Raw genomic sequence first — 14,114 nt, forward strand, 5'->3', positions numbered from 1 at the left:
CAAGCTTGCGGAAGTGAAGATCAGTCACCTGCAGGCAACTCATATATCGACAACGATAGACATCATACAGTTTAATCACCCATTCTGCACATCTGACACATCCTCTGCTATTGTTCCGCGATGATACCATGTAATATCTAACAAGTACCATCTCAACAAAGCCTCAATCCCTATTCATCTCAAAAGTGATTATCTGCTCACGGCCACGCCGAAGCAGTCATGCCGCCGCCTACTGCCACGCCAGAACAACTGCCGGCCAAAGGCCAGTAAGTTCCTACATGGGATATCGAGGATTGGCAAAATGAAAGGGCTCAATCGGGATTCGAACCCGAGACCTCGCCCATTTTCACGCTATGCGCAAGGATTGGTAAACCCGAAGGGCGAATCATACCACTAGACCATTGAGCCAGGAGATCCCTGTGGGATCCAATGAGTGGTGTACAAGTGGCGACTTGGCCCCAGATTGCCCTTTATAAACCCTTAGCAAAACTCCGTTACACGAAGAATCGTCGAATGCTCGACAATGCGGGTGCGAAGCAAAAGAAGTCTGAACGTTTTGCCATGCGGTGGTTTTGAATTCGGCTGCCAAGTGAATGCGATACTAAAACAAAAAGGAACTCTATATGTCCACGTCTGGACTTATGTCTCCTGGGGTATCTTCACTGTAAACCAGCCAACCTCCTGAAGCCGACATTCTCCACGACCCTCAATCCGCCGTTCAGCGTAATAATCCCCTTCCCACCAGCAGCAAGTCCATCATCCACCTTGCCCATCGCCATCTCAGCCATGAATCTGCCCAAGACCTCCGTCGGGCTGACAAAAGATGGCAAAGCTGTTCGTATCACGGGGCCCAGGAACATGTTCATAGTATTGTACAGCGCGCCTGCGTTCGGCGCATAGGTCTCGACGGCCTTATGGCCGGCCTTGTCTACGAAAGCAGGGCGGACAGACTCGGCACGTAGACGCGGGTTCGCGGCGCGCATTTCGGACAGGAGGGTCTCGGTCTCGCCCTTGACTCGGGCGAAGATGGCGCTGAAGCGGCCCGGCGTCTGCGTTGCGCCCTCGCCTGAGACGTAGATGAAGCGGAAGGGCTCGTTGTCTGGCGGCAGGTTGGCGAAAGCTTTTGCTGCTTCCAAGGTGTAGTCCTTTGTGATTTTAACGTATTCCCTTGCGGACGTGTGAGTACTTCTCATGTTTGTTGGGGTGGGTTTACGGGGGGTGCGCTTACTCTTTGCTGACCTTGTTTTGGCTGATGCCCAGTGCCCACACAGCGCCGTTCGCGCCCTTGAGCTTTTCGAGTACCTCCGCGTCGTACTTTTCAAAATCCTTGTGGATGATGACGTTGATCCGAGGATCTTTGGCGGCCTCAGCCATGGGGATGGGCTTCCGGCTGAGGACTGAGATCTTTGTGACGTCCTTTATCTTGATCATGGCATCGAGAACGCCTGAGCCTACGAGGCCTGTGGCTCCAGTGAGGATGAGATGCATCGTGTTAGTGATGTCGATTAAATCGTGCGCTCAGAATGACAATGATGTCTGTGTGGCAGTGGTGACGCTGGCTTGCCCGTGTTTAAGTGTCCTGAGAATCGAGAGTGAAATAGAATGAGAACGTTTACATCCACATCTCAGTCAGGTCAGCAGCGATCCGGTCATCTTTTGAATCTCAATTCTTCGTGATGGTGCGGGCGGTGCGGGCGGTGCGGCCGCGTCCTGCGGATGATGAATCCACACTGGCGCCGGGAGGCGTCCCGGACTTAGCGGTATCGCCATCTCACGGCGCCTGGATTGCGGGCGCGGCTGCTTCTGGAATCTGGATCAGGCAGTCAGACCTCAAAAGGATCTTCTCCGAGGCTTAAGGGCCTATGATGGGACTTCTGTTTGTCTGACGGGACATTGTTGTACCGACAGTTGTTCAATCCGTCCAGTCAAATTCAGCGAACCTCTTAACCGGTGTGAGACATTCATCCGATTCTGATGCTTGACTATCGACATCCTTTAAGCTTACGTCCATCAGCAGCCACTGTGCCACTGAAGCCCCAGTCTATGCAATGTCCCCCAGGTTGCTACGGGGTACTCCGTACGGAGGTGCGTCTCAATAGTCCTTGCAGTTGCTGCCAAGACCAACCCCTGCCATAGACAGGGGAGTCGACAAGGGGCTGGCTAGGGTGTGTACAAGCGGCAGATTTCGGCCACTTCCACCCACTGTAATTATCGTCAATTCAGCGGTAAAAAGTCGTCAATTGAGGTCAATTAGTGGTCGTTTGACGGTATAATCCAGCCCGACGACCCTCTTTGTATTCATTGCCGCCCTCTAGGGCAATTATCTGTTGGATGTGGTGAGGTACCCTTTCTATCCATTTCTGGATCTCCTCTTGCGGTAATGCTTTCCAGCACTCTTGCCAGCGACGTACTGCTTCGGCCCGTGACGAAGGCGCCCCCTTCCTGGTGGTCCATCTCTTCATCCACGGCCAGCAAGGTTCAATGGGATTGAGGTCGGGCGAATTACCCGGCCAGAGAAGCTTCGTAATCTCGAAAAGGCTGTACGTATAGTGGGTGAAGTGATGGTCGTGAGCGGGTGCCTTGTCCTCTTGTACGATTGGATTACCAGGTAATCCTTTGATATAAGGGAATAATTTGGGTAATAGGATCTCTTTGCGGTATCTGTACCAGTCAATTCCGCCCTTGCCGTTCCGTATTAACTTGCCCGACTTCGCATTCCAATTGAATTGGGGCTTACGGCCCGGTTGGTTCCGTAAGCCCATTCGCTCCATACCACTCTCGAGCTCCCACTGTTGACGTCGAACGGGCTCGAGCTCTGCGTTAAGCTCGGTAATCACTGCGTCGGCAGCCTTCCTCTCAGCAGCAGTCTCGGGAATCCAACAGTGGCACGGCCCTTTCGAATCGTATGAGAAAGACCCCCAAAACATGAATTCGGAATAACCCTTCCACCTCTCTCGTATGCACTGCCTAGAGTAGGCCTCGTCTGGGCGACGCCAGAGCTTATAGCTACCGCGGCGGTGGTTGAGGGCAACCGCGGTCTCGTCTGACCATACAACCCGCTTCCAATCGTCGAGGGTCCAGTATTGGTGGTCGAGGCACCACTTAAGTCGCTCTTGCCGCATCCTTTTCGTTAAGCCTGGCTTGCGGGTTGGTTTGGTCTTGTGGAAGCCATAGCGACGAAGGATTCGCCAAACAGTCATTGCAGATACGTCAACGCCCTCGTCCCTTAATAGGTCCCCAGCAATATCAGTACAGTTCTTTTCACGCCCATACCGGTCGCGGCAGACCTTGCGGATGACGGCATCGTTGACCTCTTTCGTCTGTTTGGTTGGACGGCCACTTCGGGGGGCATCTTCGTAATGGGCGGGCTCAATCGAGAAGGTAGGAGCAGTTGGGTCGAATCCGTTCTTTTTTGCGCGGGCAAGAACGTCGTAAACAGTTCGAACTGGAATTTCTAGAGCCTGAGAGACCTGTTCAGCAGTCCACCCAACAAGTCGACTTCGTAGAGCAAGAATCACTGCCCTGACGCCTGGATCTAGCTTCTTCTTTGTCGGCATCTCAGGATCCATACTGAGGAAAAAAGAGCAGCGTAGTAAGTAGCGATTTGGCGGTTTTGATATTATCGTAGGATTAGTGGTAGTATCGTAATGGCGGTGTATGGGGTAAAATCGTTGCTATGGGCAGTGCTGGGGGGAAAGTAAGTAAAGTGGGTCAAGATCAATCCCTAGGCTCTTATTGGTTCAGATGGGCAGTAATTGTGGGTCTGGGGCTTGGCAGCGACTGCAAGGACTATTGAGACGCACCTCCGTACACGCTGTCCCAATCGAAATGACCTGCAGGCTGCAGCTAAGGTAGAATTCCGCTGTTATTCCCGCCAAACGCCGAAATTGCAGAATTTCCGCAGCGGACAATATCATCATGGCCGCTGAGACGGCAGGGTTTTCAAATTTTGAAGGGGACTTCGGTGTCCTTCCACTTGGTTGAGCTTATTTGCAACTCTTACGTTACTGGAGGTTAAACGCTCGCCATTAGATTTGACGAAGAGTTCGTGGTCTATCAGCTTCTCTATGTCGCTTGCGATGTGCCACTCTACCCTTTCGTGTACTCCTTTCACCTGTCTTTATCTTCAATGCTCCTTGCTTCATTCCCAAGACGCGCTTACCTCCTCGCTCTGCATTGCGGCTCTACCAAACTTGTTTTACCGGTACTTCCTCGCGTTACACGCGCGGTCTCCTCGTATCGTCGGGTTGATCACATTGGTCACGAAGCATTAATCGTTATCGCAAACAACAAATGTTTCGTGTCCGGCACGTAGATTTCTAAGTGGTAATGCCTCGATTGCCAGGAAATTGGTGTCTGCTGCTCGGTTTCCCGTAAAAAGACGCAATATTATATTGTACACAGACTCTTCAGCAAATTCAAATTCCAGACAAGCCTGGCCCGACTTCACGGAGAGTGTTTCCACTAGCTCTGAAGACATTGCCAATTTTGATGTGAGTGAGCCACTATGAGAACATCTCAGGCATAGAGTTGAAGTTCATGATAGAGCTGAACCCGAACCCATTATTGTCCTGAAATCAAGTTAGAAGGCAACGTCAAAACAATTTGGGGCTTTCAAGGAAGAAGACCTACCACGGATGTGCCCCAATCCCAATCCCCAAGCATATCGACTCCGGCATCAAAGTCCATATCCAAATCATGCACATCGGGCATGCTGACTCCTTCCTCAATCACATCGCCCCCTGCCAATTCCGAGAGCAACTCATAACACTCTTTTACCCGCTCCTTACAAGCCTCCTCAAAGAAGTCCTCGATCTTGTCATCGTTGACACCCTGCTCCAACCCATGAATATGCGCAATGAGCAGCACACTCAGCGCGTGGCCCTTGATGTTCGTCTCTCCAGATTGGATCCGATTTCGTGACCAGTCGTACACAGCTTCGAGGATACCCCGTAGCTGATCCTCAGAGCCGCTGTAGATCATTGAGTGCCCATTCCTCACTTCCTCCTCCTTGATATTGATAAGTTCCAGCCCCAGTGTCATGACGCCCTGGAAGGGAACAGACCTGTAGAACCCGGCACCGTTAATCGTCAACCGATGGAAATCCACCTCCGAAGGCGTCGCAGGCTTCACCGTGGCGCCTGTGCCAGACTTATCCGGGGCCAGGAAAGCAACCTCGCACAACCGCAGCGCCGTATCGACGACCATCTTGCGAGAGAAGTAGTACACCGGGTTCCGCAGCGCCAGCGGGGCGATCTGGTGGTGGAGGGCGAAGAACAGCCGGTACGTCAGGAACTGAACGTACCGCAGCTGGAAAGAGGTGACGGCCGGGTGTATCTTGAGCTGTTGCATCATCCTCTGGAGTGCTTTGCTCAGTTCGTTGCTGTGACGGAGAGTCTCTTCGTAGACTGTGTCTGATCGGAATTCGTTCACGCGTTTTGCTACCGCCAGACGAGTTGCGAGTGTTCCGAAGACTACGAGCGGTACTGTCATCTGCGTATGTGTACCCGGGTCCCTGGGCACAGGGAAGGCTGTTTCACCGTCCTCGACGAGTTGCTCGTCGTCTAGATTCGCCGGTAACTCCGTATCGAAATCGTCCAATGAGATGAGAGGCGGACCGCCAGAGTCGATGCTCGTCTGTAGAGTGATCTCCAAGATCGTGACCCATAGCCTCCTACGCATTTCAGCGCGATATGGAGACATTTTGATGATCGATTTGGGGTCGCGGTGCAGTCCCATGTACATGGCAGTCCTGAGGAGGGCACCGGCGCCAATCCAGGTGAGATCACAGCCGATATTAGCCGTGTGACGGAGGTAGTGCATCAAGCAGCGGATCTGAAGCCCGGGAATGGTCATCTTGGACTTCTCGCAAGGCGTAATGAGCCAGAACATGGCCTCCCAGAACCACTGGATGGCCAAGTTCCGTAGGGTGAAGCGTTCATCGTGCATCGTGGCGCCGATGCCCATGCACAACTGCATGGTGATGATGAAGGAGTCGCTCGCGTCAGAGGGGTTGAGCCAGTACTTTTCATAATCTGCCTTGAAGGTTGGAACGTGGATGATGCGGTGGACGGACTCAAAGGTGCGGAGATAGTTGTCGATGAGGACGTCGGCTAGATCTCGAGAGGGCATGCTCTTGCCGGTTGAGATTGTGCTGAATGAGGGAGTCCGGCGGGCTTTGATGATGCGGCCTAGCTTCTTGCATTTTTCTAGGTCGACGTATAGTTGTGATGATCGACGGTTCTCGAATTTTCTTGCAAAATTGACAAGGCGGTACAACTAGAGTAAGTGTAAGCGTCTACTGCGCTGGTTCAATGCGACAAGGAGGGAAACTAGTTTCGCATGATGGACCATGGTCTGGCACCCAACTGAATGATACAAGAAAAGAAAGTAAGAGACAAACAAGAGGCACTCAAACCCCGGGCATAACAGATAGACCATTGTATGGTATGGTATGATGAAATAGAACAAGAGGAGAACATCACTAACCATATCAGCCGCGTTCATCCAATGACTCTGCCCAAAGTAACGAGTCTTGCTGACGCAGCCCCGGCTATATCTCAACCCCTCTCGGAGACCAGGAGTAGGTTGAGATACATCTTCTTCCCGAGCTCCATACTTGACGGTAAGATCCGACAACTGCTGCTCGAGCTGCTTCACCCGATCAACCAGCGAATTCACCGTCGACGAGGAACCGGGGCAGCTTCCGGGGGTCGAGGCCGTGTCCGCCCTCACGCTCACGGGGGCCGGGGGACGCGTAGATCTTACGGGCCGCCACGTACCAAAGTCTGCGGGGCCGGAGTGTTCTCCAGGGTTAGTTGCATCGAAGAGGGGGTGTCCATCGAGTGTCCTGGGGTTGTGAGTACGGGGGGAGGCTTCTGAAAGGGGCCGAGAAGTCGGTATGATTGGTTCTGGAAACCCGAGGCCTGACTCGCTGGCCCTCGTTGAACCATGAACAGGGTCTTTGAAGTTCTCTAGCCGTGTCCGGGTGGGTAGAGGTGTGCTTGCACCGACGGAGGAAGAGGAAGAGATCGGGGGCCTCGCCCGCAGGGATGAGGACGCGGGGAGGATAGGGTCCGGCAGGCGGAGAGCAGTGTGGAGAGCACCACCGTTATCCTCAGCCCCATGCTTGGGACTCTTCCTAGATGCCGGCTTTGTCTGCGAGGTGTATGTGCAGAGGGCGTGCTTAGAGCGGACGCAGGTGCTGCAGGGGAGATTCCTATCGCAGCGGACTTTACGACGGCGGCATTGCTCGCATGCCAGGGCTGGTCTGCGCCGCTTCTTCTGCGCTGAAGGCTGATCCGGGCTTCTCAAAGATTCCATTCTGGGAAGTGAATAAGTTCTGGTTTGGGAGATGGGAGATGGGGGAAGGATGCGATCGTGGGAGGCGGGCTGGGCGACCTTGGTGGGAAGCTCGGCTTTTTGAACTGAGTCCGAATTTCACGCTGGTAAATTGGTCCCGGTTTAGACTATGCTGTTGCCTAGTCCGAGAATAGGCGGATCAAGGGTCATCAAGATAGTAAAAGTGGAATATCTTATCAATTGATGAGATAAAATCTGTATTGTGAAAGGGGTTGAGAACGATGAACATGATGTTGGAGGAGTAAGACAGGGCTTATCCCCGACATGTCGTCGGGATTCTTGCGCTTGTAGACCGTTCCGCCCGCCATACACCGAGGTTTTCGGCAGTTTGATTGGCTTAAAGACCTCGCAACGAAAACACCGAGCTGCTTTTGAATTTGCCGACTCGCATCCTACCGGAACTCGGACTTGACGCTACGCGTAGTACCGATAGCCATTGCGATACGAATAATCCGTATATAATGTCTCTGTTGACAACAATTTGGTTGCCCATGTATTTCTTTATCAGGGCAGATCCGACCTCTCACTGCCTCGCAGTCCGCGTTCATCGCGCCTTGTATTTATGTCTTTCTAGTACGGAGTATCATTGTACATTTCCCATACTTTTGTTGTCTATATGGACGTACTGGTGAAATCGAGTACGTGGTCATGGCCGAGGAGTATTGACCTCACGTACGAACGCCCAACGTCTCGGTTTCCTTGGCGACGGCAACCGGAAGGTCTCAACTGACTACTGAGAGAAACACTCTTAAGAACCTGGCGATTCAGGAATCTGTCTCCTGGTGCTTTAGAATGAAAATGCACGCCCCAACATTAAAATTTCGGCGGAAACACTAATTTACTTAATGCTATGAGTATCCGCAACTCCGCCGCGTCCACGTCACTGAGCTGCCCTCGGCTACGTTCTGAAATTCAAGTCCTGCTCGTCCGCGAAAGAGACCAAGAAGATCGAGGGTGAGCTCTGTGTTAGCATTATTCGATTCCTGTTAGCGCTACTGCTAAGATGACTTCTCAGAAGATGACGCCAGAAAGTTCGAATCATTCTAGATGGGTATGTTTTTCTTTCTGAATTACTACACCTTAGAAATCTTGAGGCGTTTGGGACCAATAAGCAACAAATTTCCAAAATACTAAGGTAGGTACTAGAGTAATGACAGGCAGGCAGTTTCTAAGGCAAATTGATCATATTTAACGTCAAGTTCGTACCCGGTGTGTTTTCTTCCGGGACGAAACGTTTCTAGGCAAAGACTCGCAAGGCATCTCCCATCGACTCCAGAATGGATAGTACATGCGTACGTATTCTCATGAGAGGCAACGGCTAATTATGGATCCGCAAGTCCGAAGTACGGATATTCCCCGGCGCCTTGGCTTCCCAGAAACTGCAGTGCACGCCGGTGTCCGAATTTGACAAGCGTAGCTGTCATTTCGCGCTCTGGTTCCGAGCATGTTGAAAAAAAGACGACACAGAATCGCACATCTTACGTGACCAGGAGAGTTCAGCACAATTGCGTTGCGCAGTCTGAGTCTTTTGTATGATATTTCCCAGTACCTCGAACCAGATAATGGAGTCGTCGACGTTTGATGAGGCGACACGCCACTGGTGTAGCGTAGCCCCCAGAACCAAGAGCCAGACTTGTTTCGCACTGATACGCTGATCTAGAGACTCTTCGCCTTTGACCTTGACCGGGCTACCGTAGTATCGAAGATGTGATAAGGCGAGGGACCATCTGTTGAATGCTCCTTTATGATCGACGCGGTACTCTAGGCATAAGCTGAGCACTGCCGAGTCCTGGAAGAGATTGTCTCCAAAGACGACATTATTGGCGTTTTCTTGAAAGACCAGTAGATTCGGGTATAGATGCCACGATGATATGGCGAATAAGACGATCCTGTTGTCCGCTTGTTGAGGCTTGTTGTTTAGAAGGCTCTACATTGTCTCCAATGCACGTATCCAGGCCTTCGTTACTTTCTCATACATCGTTCCGGTATCAATAAATGGGGTCCTCACATTATTCATAATGAGGGTAAACTGGTTCCACTTCAGGTCCATGGAGCGGTCAGCTCGTCGGAGCCAGGCTCTTGCGCTTGCATCCTACCTGGCGAGATCATCTCGGGTAATGTCTTGCTGTATGGCGAGGACGGTATGAGGGTTGACTAGTTTGCCAATGTCGATGAGCGTTTGAACTTGAGCCTTACGATCACGAGTCAATTCAACCCAGATAGATGTTGCAGTTTTGGCGTCCCAGGCGCGTGCCAGGATGCATGGTAGCAGGTACGCCCCAATAGACGCGGATGTAGAGGTTGCGGCAGCCCAGATACAGGTCCCATCAGCGCCAATGAAGTCTTTGAAAGGGCCATCGTCGGTCGTGCCCTGAGGGTTGATGTTCGGACTGTCTAGTATCTCTGACGCCCGAGTTCCAAAGGCTTTGAGTAGCTCAGGAGTGTCAGGCAAGATGTCATTGAAGAGGAAGCCAAGCCGACAGGCGGTTTTGTGCAGGATGCCGTCTCCTGCTTCTCTCTTTCTCCGTGCTGTAAGGGCTGAGCCTACTCGTTGGAACTCAGCCGCAGGGTTGCAGCGGACGAGTGAGATATCTAGGTTGACGTTGACAAGGGCAAGCGAGAATTCATTTCTGTTTGAAACGAGAGAGGCTTGGAAGTCGCCGAAGTTTGCCATGATTCAAATACTATATCGTGATTGGCAGGCTCGGACAGTAAAAAGTGAGAGGAGAAAGCTCAGGACCGTTGACAAAGGTGATATCTGACTTGGTGTGTTGAGGAGAATCCTGGGACCTTTGTATGTGTAGGAAATTCGAGGAGTTTTCTTCATAATCCCGTAGTGTACTCAGCCTCAGCGAGACATTGAACGACAGGAAGATTCGCCTCGCCCGCGCCCAACATGACTTACTCAGGCTTCCACATTTGAGAAGGACTGCCCGTTTCCTATTCGTTGGTTACGCACATGAATCCGCCTAGTTCAGAACTCGCATACGCCACCATGTCCTTCAAGTACGGCCAGATCATCCGCAGCCCTAAACTCCAAGTATCTACTTAGCTAGTTAATAACAGTTCAAGGACACTGATAGTAGTAATTTCTCTCAAGACATGCGATGCTGAAGTACCTGGGCACTTTTCGAATGAAAATGGACATGACATAGTGGGTTAGATTTGCCACCAATTCACATTGAGAGCGTGAGGCCTTTCTGAATACGCCGACAAGGCGGCACCTCTGCATTTCTGTGGTGTTCCTCTAGCCCGAGCAGCCCGATTTGATTAGGTAGTCCAATGCCTTCCCGGCAACTCAGACCTGGCGTAAATCCAGTCCTCTCTCAAATATTATATGACATGTGTTGCTAGCGTTGACAACATGTAATCTTATGAAGCAACAATAGACACGACACATTACTGACAGCTTCTGCGCGCGGGGCGGCACTCAAGGGGCGAGATTTACTTGAAACATAGTGCTACGAGACCGTCACGCTTTTGGAATCTGGAGACTTGATGCGGCCATGTGCCACTGAGATGCATGTACATAGCACAATGGCGGAAAGCACAGGGAGGGCTTCATTTTTTCAACGGTAACTGCTTGGATTTCTAGGTAAAATGGGAATAGGAGACCAAATGTACAAGACAGAAACCTCTTCCGCACCCGAGATGCAGCATTAGTTCAGGAGATCATTGTACACGGGAAGTAGGTTGTGGTTAGGGAAGGGGTTCGTTCCTCGTTCGCCGCCAAGCAGATGGTATATGCTTCGGCCCGTCTTTCACTGCTCTCCGCTTCCTCCCTTTGGCGAAAAAGCCACAGGTCATATCCATCGGCCTGGATGTCTATAATTCTCTCACGCCGGGTACGCCTCTTCGAAACTTTCATCATGCCTCTTTTTGCCTCCGCACGCGCAACACAACGTCAACAACAACGACAGCAGATTCTGCTTACAGAAGGAGCTCGAGGGGGTTCTCGAGGACCTTCTTGAGCTCCTTGAGGAACTCGGCACCAATGGCACCGTCAACGACCTTGTGGTCGAAGCTGCCGGTAATGGTGATCTGGTCGTCGAACTCGACGCCGGTGGTGCCGTCCTCGGACAGAGCGGGGACAGCAACCTTCTTGGTGGTGCCGATGGCGAGGATGGTGGACTGAGGGGGGTTGATGACGGCGGTGAAGTTGTCAACGGCGTCGTTCATGCCCATGTTGGAGATGGAGATGGAGCCGCCCTGGTACTGCTCAGGCTTGAGCTTGCCGTCGCGCGCGAGCTTGGCGAGCTTCTTGACCTCGGTGGAAATACCCTCGAGACCGCGAGCCTCGACACCAGTGACAATGGGGGTGATGAGGCCAGTGGGGGTGGAGACGGCGACGGAGACGTCGACGGTGTTGTGCTGGCGGATGACATCGCCGCGCCAGCTGGAGTTGGCCTGGGGAACCTTCTTGGAGGCGACACCGATGGCCTTGATGAGGAAGTCGTTGACGGACAGCTTGTACTTGCCGTCAGAGGAGGCGTTGAGGGCCTGGCGAAGCTTGAGGAGCTTGCTGACGGAGATGCTGGAGGAGACGTAGAAGTGGGGGTTGTTCTGGGTAGACTCCTGGAGGCGGGAGGCAATGGTCTTGCGCATGCCGCTGATGGGGAAGTCCTCGTAGGAAGCGCCGGGGGCAGCGACAACGGGGGAGGAGACAGCCTTCTTGACATCCTCCTCGGTGATCTTACCGCCCTTGCCGGATCCCTTGACGTCGCCGATGTTGATGCCCTTCTCCTTGGCGAGGCGAACGGCGCTGAAGGAGGCATTGGGCTCACGGTCAAGAGCGTTCTCGAGCTTGCCGGCGGGCTTGTTGAAGTCGTCGGAGGAGTTCTCGGGCTCGGGGGTAGGGGCAGGGGCGGACTCGGACTCCTTCTTGGGAGTCTCCTTGGGGGCGGGCTTGGCCTCACCACCGGCGTCGGCGGCGGAGAATCCCTCGAAGGCGCTAACATCGGTGCCCTCCTCAACAAGGACGGCAATGGGCTGCGAAGGACGGGTCAGTTTGCGCGTACATCATTGCAGTGTTGTTGGTAGCGGCGTTGATGATGATGGGGGTGATGGTGAAATGCGCCAGGCGGACTCGACGAGGGGAATTGGGAATTGGAGGAGTATACGTACGTTACCGACGGGGATGTCCTTCTCACCGGACTCCTTCAGGAGCTTGGCGATAACACCCTCCTCCTGGAACTCAAAGTCCATCTGAGCCTTGTCGGTCTCAATCTCGACCAGGACATCACCGGGGGCGATGGTGTCACCGGCCTTCTTCTGCCAAGATCCGATATTTCCCGCCGTCATGGTGGGCGACAGAGCGGGCATCTTGATGATGGTGTGCGGGGGGTAAGAGGCGTAACATCTCAGGATCTGGGAAGAGAGGTTGCTGCGGAGGAGGGCATTCGGACGAACAGTCCGTCTCAGGACTGAGGAGATCATGGTGAATAAGTAGCTCTCGCGGGCGGCGCGAAAGCAGGGAGAAATTTGGCGATGGTTAAAGGGCGGACCGGGCTCGGGGGAGGCGACGATGCAAGAGGATGATCCTTTGAGACGAAGAAAGGACCGTCGACGTCGAACAATTGAAGCCTAAGGGCAATTGAATGACGGATTGCACGAGAAGAGGAGAAGGGGGGGGAGGGAGAAAGAAGAAAGATGGAAGACGACGCGGGATTATTCTGGGACGGCGAGGTTGATGCTCGAGATTGTCGGACGGGAATCTTTCCTTGGGGCTGGAGTTTTTTGCGTTGAGCTCCGTCGCTGGATGGAGCTTGGGGCGCTAGGCCGAATCGGGAGCTAGCGCGTCCCTACAAAATACGCCGCAGGGAGGGACGACCGTTAGGCGCACATTGGCTCACTGAGGGCACTGGGCGAGGCCTGGACACAGTGGACAGCAGCGCCCTGTAGCATACATACATAGGTGCCTATTGGTCTTCACCCAAGGCACAGGTGTGGGCAGGCAGGTACTTAGTTTCGCCGATAATTGTGGCCGGTGCTTAACGCCAATGGGCCAACAGGGTCCGCGATCGCTTTGCTCGCTGTGCGGTCTTGATTAAGACCGAGAGGCCAAAGGGACTTTTCGGACTTGAGATGGTGGAGTGGGAATAGCCCGGGAAAACAAGGGACCTCACGACGACAACATAGACCGTGTGTCCAATGAGAACAGACAATGTTGAGAGCAGTGCGGGTCTACGGTGATTGTGCTCCGTAGGTCCATTGGGTGATTGGCCGCAAGTAAGCGTATCGACACGTGACCGTTGATAAGAGCAGATAAGACAAGGCACCGATAATGGAAGACGGGAGGCGCGACGTTGGCACCTCACGTTGCCAAAAAAAAAAAAAAAAAAACCAGAAGAGTGGCCAAAAGAACACGGATGCCACTTCGCTTACCTCAGCTTCACAGCCCCACCTTTACACGGCCTGTGCTCCATCTCCAATTGCTGACATAAGGCAATTAAACACGAAGAGAGGTGGCCGCTCCCTGGCCACGCCTTGCTCAGCCCGCCACGTAAACCAGATGGTCCCGTCGACTAGCTGGAGTCCGTCCTCCTTCAGAAAAAAGAACGCTCCATGCAGCAGCTACATTAAAATCGACCAGGGCCACCTCGGATTACAGTGTCGCCAGCTTCATCACACAGTGTTCGAACGAAGCTTGAGAGTTTCCTCACCTTACGAGCAGCTCTACACCAACAGCTCACAGTGCCAGCCATCACCACGAGCACAGGAAATCAGGTAGCTCCAAGTGCCAGGTCCCATTC

At 53.0% G+C, this 14,114-nt stretch overlaps 4 protein-coding genes and 1 non-coding gene across 5 annotated transcripts; all 5 read right to left on the bottom strand.

The window, feature by feature from the left end:
* Window positions 1-307: 307 nt before the first annotated feature.
* On the bottom strand, window positions 308-408 carry BDP55DRAFT_t333. Its single transcript has one exon. It is a non-coding gene; the product is annotated as a tRNA-Pro (tRNA).
* Window positions 409-659: 251 nt separating this feature from the next.
* Window positions 660-1,488, bottom strand: BDP55DRAFT_568200 (nucleoside-diphosphate-sugar epimerase; the record flags this gene model as incomplete). Its single annotated transcript, XM_060570661.1, has 2 exons — window positions 660-1,167; window positions 1,229-1,488. The coding sequence occupies 2 exons, from the start codon at window positions 1,486-1,488 to the stop codon at window positions 660-662; spliced, it is 768 nt and encodes a 255-aa protein (XP_060421771.1).
* A 3,126-nt stretch (window positions 1,489-4,614) lies between these two features.
* On the bottom strand, window positions 4,615-7,323 carry BDP55DRAFT_568152 (fungal-specific transcription factor; the record flags this gene model as incomplete). The annotated part of the gene is made up of 3 exons (XM_060570654.1): window positions 4,615-6,279; window positions 6,490-6,911; window positions 7,011-7,323. The coding sequence occupies 3 exons, from the start codon at window positions 7,321-7,323 to the stop codon at window positions 4,615-4,617; spliced, it is 2,400 nt and encodes a 799-aa protein (XP_060421772.1).
* Window positions 7,324-8,435: 1,112 nt separating this feature from the next.
* Window positions 8,436-10,036, bottom strand: BDP55DRAFT_699253 (uncharacterized protein; the record flags this gene model as incomplete). Its single annotated transcript, XM_060577874.1, has 4 exons — window positions 8,436-8,492; window positions 8,912-9,289; window positions 9,329-9,454; window positions 9,503-10,036. 4 exons carry the CDS (start codon window positions 10,034-10,036, stop codon window positions 8,436-8,438), a joined length of 1,095 nt encoding a protein of 364 aa, XP_060421773.1.
* An 829-nt stretch (window positions 10,037-10,865) lies between these two features.
* On the bottom strand, window positions 10,866-13,196 carry BDP55DRAFT_42433 (dihydrolipoyllysine-residue acetyltransferase component-pyruvate dehydrogenase complex). Its single transcript, XM_060567474.1, has 2 exons — window positions 12,487-13,196; window positions 10,866-12,351 (listed from the first exon to the last, which is right to left on the bottom strand). Exons 1-2 carry the CDS (start codon window positions 12,796-12,798, stop codon window positions 11,293-11,295), a joined length of 1,371 nt encoding a protein of 456 aa, XP_060421774.1. The 5' UTR covers window positions 12,799-13,196; the 3' UTR covers window positions 10,866-11,292.
* Window positions 13,197-14,114: the final 918 nt, after the last annotated feature.

Source organism: Colletotrichum godetiae (genome assembly GCF_030913485.1).
Source record: "Colletotrichum godetiae strain CBS 193.32 chromosome Unknown BDP55scaffold_108, whole genome shotgun sequence".
NCBI classification, from domain to species: Eukaryota; Fungi; Ascomycota; class Sordariomycetes; order Glomerellales; family Glomerellaceae; genus Colletotrichum; species Colletotrichum godetiae.

Bases quoted from the DNA above. Each gene is read 5' to 3' on its own strand.
- BDP55DRAFT_42433 (XM_060567474.1), bottom strand. From the start codon at position 12,798: ATGATCTCCTCAGTCCTGAGACGGACTGTTCGTCCGAATGCCCTCCTC. The intron at 12,352-12,486 runs GTACGTATACTC...CGTCCTTCGCAG, and splicing joins AGGACATCCCCGTCGGTAAC to CCCATTGCCGTCCTTGTTGA.